Here is an 8752-nt window from a genome sequence, read left to right on the forward strand (position 1 = left end):
ATGGCTTCACAAATTCAGGCATAGATTTGTTCATGAAGATGGATTAGGAGTTTCCAGGGTTAACGAGTTTTGGAAAAAAAAACTTGTGGAAAGCAAATCTCCCTGCAAAAATGAAAATTTTCAGATGGAGGGTGCTTCATAGCGTTGTATCGTGCCTGGGAATCTTGTCCAGCTGGCATGTAATTACAAACGGGCAGTGCCCTCTTTGCCTGATGGGATTTGAGGACCTACTTCATATGCTGTTCTTATGCACACGAGCTAGGGATATTTGGCAAAAGCTTGACCTGGAGAAACTTGTTGACAAGGCACTGGCAGTTGATCGCGCAGGCGCTATGGTACTGGAAGAGATGCTCAGTCAGTAGTTATACATGAGGTTCGTGTCCATGAACTTGTCTTAACAACGGCATGGTATATTTGATGGGAACATCGGCAACTAACACATGGTGAGCAAGTCCAATCAATCCCTAGAACTATTATGTCCATCAGTGCACTTGTGATGAATTATATAAGGATCTACAAGAAACCGCTAGCTAAACAGCGAGAGGGATGGTCATGTCCATCGGAAGGTATGCATATGATTATCTGTGCTGCTTTCAATCCGGATACTAACGATTGTGCTATTGGAGTTGTTATCCATGATGACAAAGGGGGCTTTGTAGTCGTAAGGAGTTATAAGATCGACAATGCCTTTGATGCTTTCATGGCTGAAACATATGCTACACAGGATGGACTTTGGTTGGCCCAGCAGATCGGGCTTCATAGAATTGTGCTTTAGTCTGATTGTGAAACAGTGATTCAACGTTAAAAGAAGGCGGGTTTTCAGCTACGGCGAGCTCTTCGATTTTTCAGGAGTGTGTCTTGAGGGTGAGTGGGTTTGATAAAGTTTTCTTTGAGCACTGTCCAAGGGAAGCCAATGTGGCGGCGCATGAGGTAGCTAGGTCTATTTCTTTGTTTTCAGAATCTTGTACTTGGGTCGATGAACCCTCTAGTTTTTTCTTGCCGTTGCTCTTGAACGATGTAACTGTGTTTATTAATCTATAAAGTGCGCTAGGTGGCTTTCCCTAAAAAAAGCCATGTTTTAAAGTACCATCCTGGCTCATATATCATTGACACATGTGATTTTATGTGTCAGTAAGGCAGAAGTGACATTTTATCAAAATGCAACTAAATTAGCGGCAACTGAGCAAATCCCCAAAGGTATGCCGCATTCTTAAATTTGCACCCATTTTGTCTTTCAGATCACTCGCATCCGGTAGGCGCGTTTAGCAGTTCGTGCTCATCTTATGTTCTTTTAGATCCGCGGGCAAACTCTTTAACGTGGAATATACAGTTTTGGTGAATCAGAGGCTAGAGCAAGTGAAGTTTGGTCCCTTTTCTATGCATTCCTCATTTTCATTGATGCAGTTTGGTGTTTGAATCAAATAGAAAACGCAATGCTGTTCATAGGCTCAATCTTGTGGTTGTTTACTTAGGCCGTGTTTGTTTGCTGCTTCTGGTTCTGCTTCTGCTACTGGCAGAAGCCAGAAGCCAGAACAAACGAGGTTTTGGAGAAGTGACTTCTGGAGAAACCAGAAGTCTGCTTCTAAGAAAATGAACTAAAGCTGAAAAACTCACTGAGATGTGCTTTTCTAAGAAACTATATGCTAAAAAGCTAAAAATTTATTGTAGAAACTAACAGCCTATTTCCAAAAATAACTTTTTAGACAAATAAAAACACAACTTTTAAAAAAACTCAAAAACAGAAGCTTAAACAAACACTAAGGTTCATGCACTTATTTTCTCTCATCACCTACCAAGATCCGAGGGCCTTCCGCGCAACATACTGCAAAATGCCTCCGCTCAAATTCTGCACTAGCTTCCAAAATAACGAACAGTTGGATTCTATGGGTAGTTGTACCTGTGCAGATTAACAAATGGTCAATATATAAATACATCATTCTATTCGGAGTTGGAGCGGAGCTCCACTAGTGAGGCGTAGGCTCCATCCTTGATGCGCATCAGGGCTTCATGCCTTCCCTTCTCTGCAATCTTGCCTTCCTTGAGGACTGCAATCATATCAGCCCCTTTGATTGTGGAGAGGCGGTGCGCCACCACAACGGTGGTGCGGCTGACCATGACCCGATCCAGTGCATCTTGAACAATGCGCTCCGATTCGGCATCCAGGGCACTGGTTGCCTCATCAAGGAGTAGTATCTTAGGATCCTTTACCATGGCCCTTGCAATGGCTACCCGTTGTTTCTGCCCGCCAGACAGCTGAATTCCTTTCTCGCCGACCATGGTGTCATACCCTTGTGGCAAGCTTGATATGAACTCATGGGCGTTGGCTGCCTTGGCCACGGCCAGAACCTCTTCCTCTGTTACCTCTCCATGTTTCCCGTATGCTATGTTGGCACGGATGGTATCATTGAAAAGCACTGGCTCCTGGCCTACCAGCCCCATTTGATCCCTTAGCCAGCTAACTTTTAAGCTCTTAATTTCAACTCCATCTAGTGAGATTCCACCAGAATCAGGATCGTAGAATCGCTCCAGTAAAGCAATTATTGTGGACTTGCCACTACCGCTCTCTCCAACAAGCGCCACTGTCTGTACAACAGGAAGGAAAAGGTTGCATCACAACTCTTCCAGTGCTTGGGAAGGATCAGATGTGAAATAAAGCAGCTGCTGGTTGCAAATATAATGTCACTGGAACTAGATGCATCCAATTATACGTATGTATTCTTAGTTTCACATAGAGATTAAAATTATATTATATATATAGAAGGGGGGGGGGGTTCAATTGTACCTTTCCGGAAGGAATGCGCAAGGTAAAGTCGCTAAATATCGTGACATCAGGGCGTGACGGGTACTTGAAACTAACATTGTTGAAATCAATGTTGCCGGTGACATTCTCCAGTGCCAGACCATCATCGCTACTTGAGTCAATTTTGGACTTCCGATCTAGAATACTGAAAATGGAACTAACAGAATCCCTTGCCTTAGTTGCATCAGAAGCCAGTGCACTTGCCTGTGAAACCCCAACAGCTGCCAAAACTAAGGCAAAGAAAACCTGGAAAACATCCGATCAGTTCGTGAATGATTGATAGAAGTAATATTTGCGCACCAAATGGCAACTTGAAGTGAGTAGGTGTTTTTACCCTAAAAACATCTGGAAAAGTAGTTTTTCCTTGACGTACAAACTGTGCACCAACATAGAAACAAAGGCCGTATGCGAGATACAAAACTAAGAATGAGAAACCATAACCAAGTCCTCCAACAATTCCACTTCGAATTCCCTGTTTCCTTAGGGCTTCACATTTCTCGTTGTATGTTGTGACCACTCTTTTCTCTGCACAGAAAGATGCGACAGTTCTGATACTACCAACAGCATCAGTTGCAACTTGACTTGCATCTTCATACATCTCCTGCATAATAAGATCACATTACCATGATAAGCAACACAGGGATCATTAGAAAATCTCATTCTCAATAAAATAGGAAATAACTTTACTGCTGGCATGCATCACCTTAGCACCTTCGCTAAACCCCTTCATGAACTTCACTTGAGCATAACCCTGTGCACCCACCAAAGGAATCACACATGTGATGATCAGTGCAAGCCTCCAGTCTGCCGCAAAAGCTATGACAAAGCCAGTTGTTAATGAAGCTACAGACTGCACTATAAGGGCTAAGTTATCTCCTACTAAGCGCCGGACATTTGACGCATCAATTGAGAGCCTTGTACCAAGTGCCCCACTGCAATTTGATAAAGAGGGCTCCTTGTGTTAGTGTAAATCTAAAAATGTTTAGAAAAATTAAAATAAGTAAAAAACAATTGAGTGTCATACCTGGAATTTGACGGATTATCAAACCAAGAAACTTCTTGCCGCACAATGCTTTGAAATGATAACGTACGAATACGCTTTATAAGCTTGCCACCAGCAATCGCGAACAAAAAATATTCTGCTGGGATTGAAATCAAAATAGCAACCCCCAGAACAACAGATATCAGCGCCCAAAAGCTAGTGTCTTTTTGCAGCTTATCTGGTGGTTCGTAGAACGATTTTATAACACCAGACATTTGTATACCAAACAATGGGAAAATGACTCCATGCACTGATGCTGCTATAGAGCCTAACAGAAGAACTGACACTTCTGGCATGTTAAGATGAAAAAGTCTTCCAATTGGTGCTTTCTTAAGGGCCACAACATCGGAGAGCTCTTCTCTTCTCTGTCCATCTGTGATCTTATCCTCATGTAACTCAACAGACAATCCTAAGGGGTTCCTGAAGGAATATCTGTTGCTACCAAAAGAATCTTTAGTTATTGACCGTCTAAGCGACAAACTAGTGCTTTTTGATCTGGAATCTGGCACCCCAGAGTCTGGTATTTTACGCCTCTCATCAGCACGAGTCTCTTGTAACCTAATAAGCTGGGAGTAAGCACCATTGAGATCTTTCACTAGTGCATCATGAGGACCTGTATATATAATATATATTTGTGAACGAATGAATTATCACACTTTGACAAGGGAAAATTCGAGAAAGGAGAAATAAATATGTTTAAGAGAATCAAACCTTGTTCAACTATCTTCCCTTGACGAACAACTGTTATGCAGTCAACATTCCTTACAGTGCTCAAACGATGAGCGACAACAAGAGTGGTCCTTTGTACCATTATCCTATTCAGTGCCTCCTGAACTATCCGCTCAGATTCCACATCCAATGCACTTGTTGCTTCATCAAGCAAAAGTATTTTTGGATCTTTGAGGATGGCTCTTGCAATTGCAATCCTTTGTTTTTGTCCTCCAGAAAGCTGTGTACCACGTTGGCCAACCAATGTATCATATCCCTGGTATGACATGAAAACATTGTCAACTACTTATTGCATTAACATAAGCATAAGTATCAAGAACTTGCAAAGATTCAACATTTTCTTTCCATACATTCGGTAACTTATCAATGAAGTTTGCTGCGTTTGCAAGCTCAGCTGCTCTCTTGATCTCTTCAAGTGTGGCATCTTCTTTACCATACATAATGTTATCCTTGATGGAGGTCATAAAGAGCAGTGGTTCTTGGCTAACCAGACCTATCTTCCCTCTTATCCAATTAAGCCTAAGAGTCTTGATGTTAATGCCATCTATTAAAACATCACCAGCCTGTGGATCATAGAATCTTTCAACTAGGCTGATAACAGTTGACTTGCCACTTCCACTCTCTCCAACTATGGCCATTGTTGTTCCACTGGCTACTTGTAATGACAATCCATCTAATATCAATTGATCAGGTCTTGCAGGGTAGCGAAAGTAAACATCTTTTAGCTCAACGTCACCCTTGATATCATCTAACTCCACGCCGCTGGTATCACCTGAATCTATCTCTGGTTTCCTCTCAATCGTTTCAAACAATCTGTATGCTGCAGATTGACCCTCCGCAATTGCTGAAACAGAGGGTGTTGCATTGCCTAGAGAACTGTTGCAAAGAATTGACAAGTGTCATGTTCAGGACATTATTGTACTATGCACAATGACCAAATTAAAATGTATGGATTTCTTAGTATGAAGTAATGTTTGCATATTTACTGGTAGAATTCCAGAAGGTAGAATTAAACTAAGTGATATCATGAAGGTAGAACATTGTGAATATAATTAAGTACAGATCTAGAAGGTTTAAACTGTGCGCTTTCATGTTTCTAATGTTAGGATTTCAGAAACTCACGTTGCACCGGTTAACACAGCAAACAAAACTGTAATGATCTTCCCACCAGTATATCCTTTGCCAACTATTAGCTTTCCACCGTACCAGAAGGCTAGGCCATAGCTGCAGAATAAAATGCAATAGACAGATCCCATGCCGAAACCATTAGTAATGCCTTCCTCAATATCAGTCCTGTACGCCTTCTTTATGAAATTGTTGTACATTGCAACAGCTTTGTTCTCGCCGTTGAAGGAAACCACCTGCATATTGAAACAAGATATAATACTAACTTATTGTCCTCTATTCACAAAGTAATTGGCATACTTTGAAATAATTGGCATAATTTGAACTCACTGTCCGTATAGATGCGATGGTCTGCTCAACAGTGTCCCCAGCATCTCCATACGATGTCAGTTTCTTGCTAGAAACCTTGGTTAGAAACTGTGCAGAAACTGCACCGGCGATAGCAATTAGCGGTAGTGATGTTAGCATGACAAGGGTTAGGAGCCAGCCTCTTGTGAATGCTATGATAAAACCACCAACGAAGGCAGATGAGAGTTGTAGAAGCTTTCCTGCCTGTAAATTATAAGTTAACAGATGCATGAATTATCAGCGCCAGCGGCACAAGGTGAGACTTAATGCTGAGAGTATTAACATAGTACAGTTAGCTAACACAAAAACTAATGTCCATGATCCATTTTGCTAAAAATGTAAAATGTCTTCCATTAACTCGCGTTTATGCAGGTCTGTGCACGCTTGTGTTTGCGATGTGATGGAATTTTGTGCTCCTTATTTAGTTATGAAAAGAATGTAATACTTTCTCGCCAAGAGCATCCTGAATCAGGAGGGTATCGCTAGACATCCGAGAAACTGCTTGGCCTGTTGTCAACTCTGTATCGAAGAATGCAATATCTTGTCTCAGGACTGCGTTAAGGTACAAAGAACGTATGCGGGCTGACTGCCTTTCTCCTGCCATTGTCCAGCATGATACCTCTGGAACAAGTGAAAGGTGAGAATTCAATTAGCATTTCAACTATACAAGCAGAACTAGATTCTAACAAAGAAATAGGTGAATGAATATGTAGCTAATTTCTTTGAGACTGAATGTCATAAAGCACGAAGAGTCAATGATATTTGAGAACTTGGCTATATTGGGCACTTTAGTATCGTTGACAAATGGTATATAGTTCGTATGACTAATAGTATCGTTGACAAATCTTATATTTACTAATTGGAGGTTCTTTTTGGTGCCTTCATGTTAATCTAAAAAAATTCTAGAAATTCCAAAAAAATAAAACATCCGACCGTCGAATTAATTAATTGACTAACTGTAACCATAGATCAATAATCAGGTGAAACAACATAGAAGATTAAAAAACAAATCAAAGAGTTCAGCTCCAATACTACTTCTTGCCTTGCCTTTCCTTCCCTTTTTTGTTATAGATATCATTTATCTAACAAGATTACGTTAGCAAACTTCAACTTAGTTACGTTAGCAATCAACACACTTTTTCAAATCAATTATAATCAAACATTACAAAACTAAAACAATAGAACGCAAACATATTACGGATTATCACACAAAAATAATATCAAAGAATTTATAATGTATTAAAAAAATAATATGAGATACGGTGACGACATTAAAAATAATAATAATTTCAAAAAATCAAGAAACAAATAAAAAATGAAAATTATAAACTAGATCTATTCACAAATAATAAACATGATTCCAATATTATGAACAAAAATTATATTTATATTTTACATTCTAATATTTAAATATAAATAGTTGATGTATCTTAGCATACAACCATTATTAATATAAATATCTACAATTTAATTATAAGCTAAATTTCTAGCCTGTGTAGACGCACGGGTTGATACGCTAGTGGTATATTGTTCGTATGACTAATTTTTCCTGCGTCGTTTCTTCACATCCATAGTTTTCAGTGACACACCTTTCATGAATCCGACAGCAGAATGAAATTTCACTTACGAAGGAAGGATACAACTGCTGCTCCGATGCCCAGATATACGAAATCCAGAACAACCTGGAGGAAGAAGACCAGACCCACCGTTGAAATTGGCTGCTCGTCAAGCGACCACCGGAAGACGATGGTGACGCGTAGCTTCTGGCCGCAGGTGCACTCACCTTGGTCACGCTGCGGAGGATGCTCTCTGTGGTGCTGTCCCCGAAGGAGTCGATGACGTTCCCGAAGAGGATCGTCACGAGGGGCTCCGCCACGCCGTTGGCCACGGCCCCCACCGTGCCGATCACCATCAGCAGCACGTCCAGGCGATCGGCGTACCGGAACATGCCGAGCAGCGACACCTTCTTGGCCGCCCCCTCCTTCTCGCCATCGACGTGTCCGTTCTGATCGTCGGCGCGGCCAGCGGCTCTGCTAGCCGTCGCGTCCATGGTGGCGTCAAGCTAGCTCAGCTTGCTGGCGTGCTGGAATCTTGTGCGCGTGTGGAGTATGAACAGTTTCAGTGCCCCACGGCCTAGTGGAGGCACTGCATATACGCACATTAGTTTTGGCGCAGGCGTTCGACATATATTGGAGATCGGAAGCGACCCGGGACGATCAGTGGATCACTGATAGATAGTGATTGAGAAAGAGCATGCATAGACCGGCCGGACAGGTCATGCATGGCATGTCGTTACTGTGCGAAGCGTCAGTATTACTACTACGGGTGCAAACTGGTGGAATCATGCTTCTTTCTTCTTCTGTAAGCGTGATAAGCTTGGGGCTCTCTAACGGTCTCATAGTGCAGCACGACTAACAAGTTGATACCTTTTTATTTTGTCGTGCCTCAAAGAAGGTCCACCTCTTCTTTGATCCTTCTACTGGTGGACGGACGACGGACACCAGCGGCTGACGTTCCTTGCATGCCAAGCATGGATTATTTACCATGTTGGAGGTTGGAATCTGGAAGCCTAGCCGCACGAGGTGCGCACACGTGACGCTCCACAATAGGCCTGACAACGGGTGGGTCAGAACTGGATGCACCAAGAACACACTTGATTAAAACCCGAATAAAAGAAATCTGGTCCATTTCTCAAACTCCTAACGGGT

General features: G+C 41.9%; 1 protein-coding gene across 1 annotated transcript; it reads right to left on the bottom strand.

Moving 5' to 3' along the window:
* Positions 1 to 1774: 1774 nt before the first annotated feature.
* LOC133918645 (ABC transporter B family member 4-like) lies at positions 1775 to 8214 on the bottom strand. The gene is made up of 12 exons (XM_062362617.1): positions 7828 to 8214; positions 7672 to 7726; positions 6490 to 6665; positions 6027 to 6248; positions 5694 to 5932; positions 4922 to 5447; positions 4554 to 4827; positions 3825 to 4455; positions 3504 to 3732; positions 3135 to 3401; positions 2783 to 3046; positions 1775 to 2583 (listed from the first exon to the last, which is right to left on the bottom strand). Exons 1-12 carry the CDS (start codon positions 8092 to 8094, stop codon positions 1939 to 1941), a joined length of 3795 nt encoding a protein of 1264 aa, XP_062218601.1. The 5' UTR covers positions 8095 to 8214; the 3' UTR covers positions 1775 to 1938.
* Between the last annotated feature and the right edge of the window lie 538 nt (positions 8215 to 8752).

This window comes from Phragmites australis, chromosome 1 (genome assembly GCF_958298935.1).
Source record: "Phragmites australis chromosome 1, lpPhrAust1.1, whole genome shotgun sequence".
Lineage (NCBI taxonomy): Eukaryota > Viridiplantae > Streptophyta > Magnoliopsida > Poales > Poaceae > Phragmites > Phragmites australis.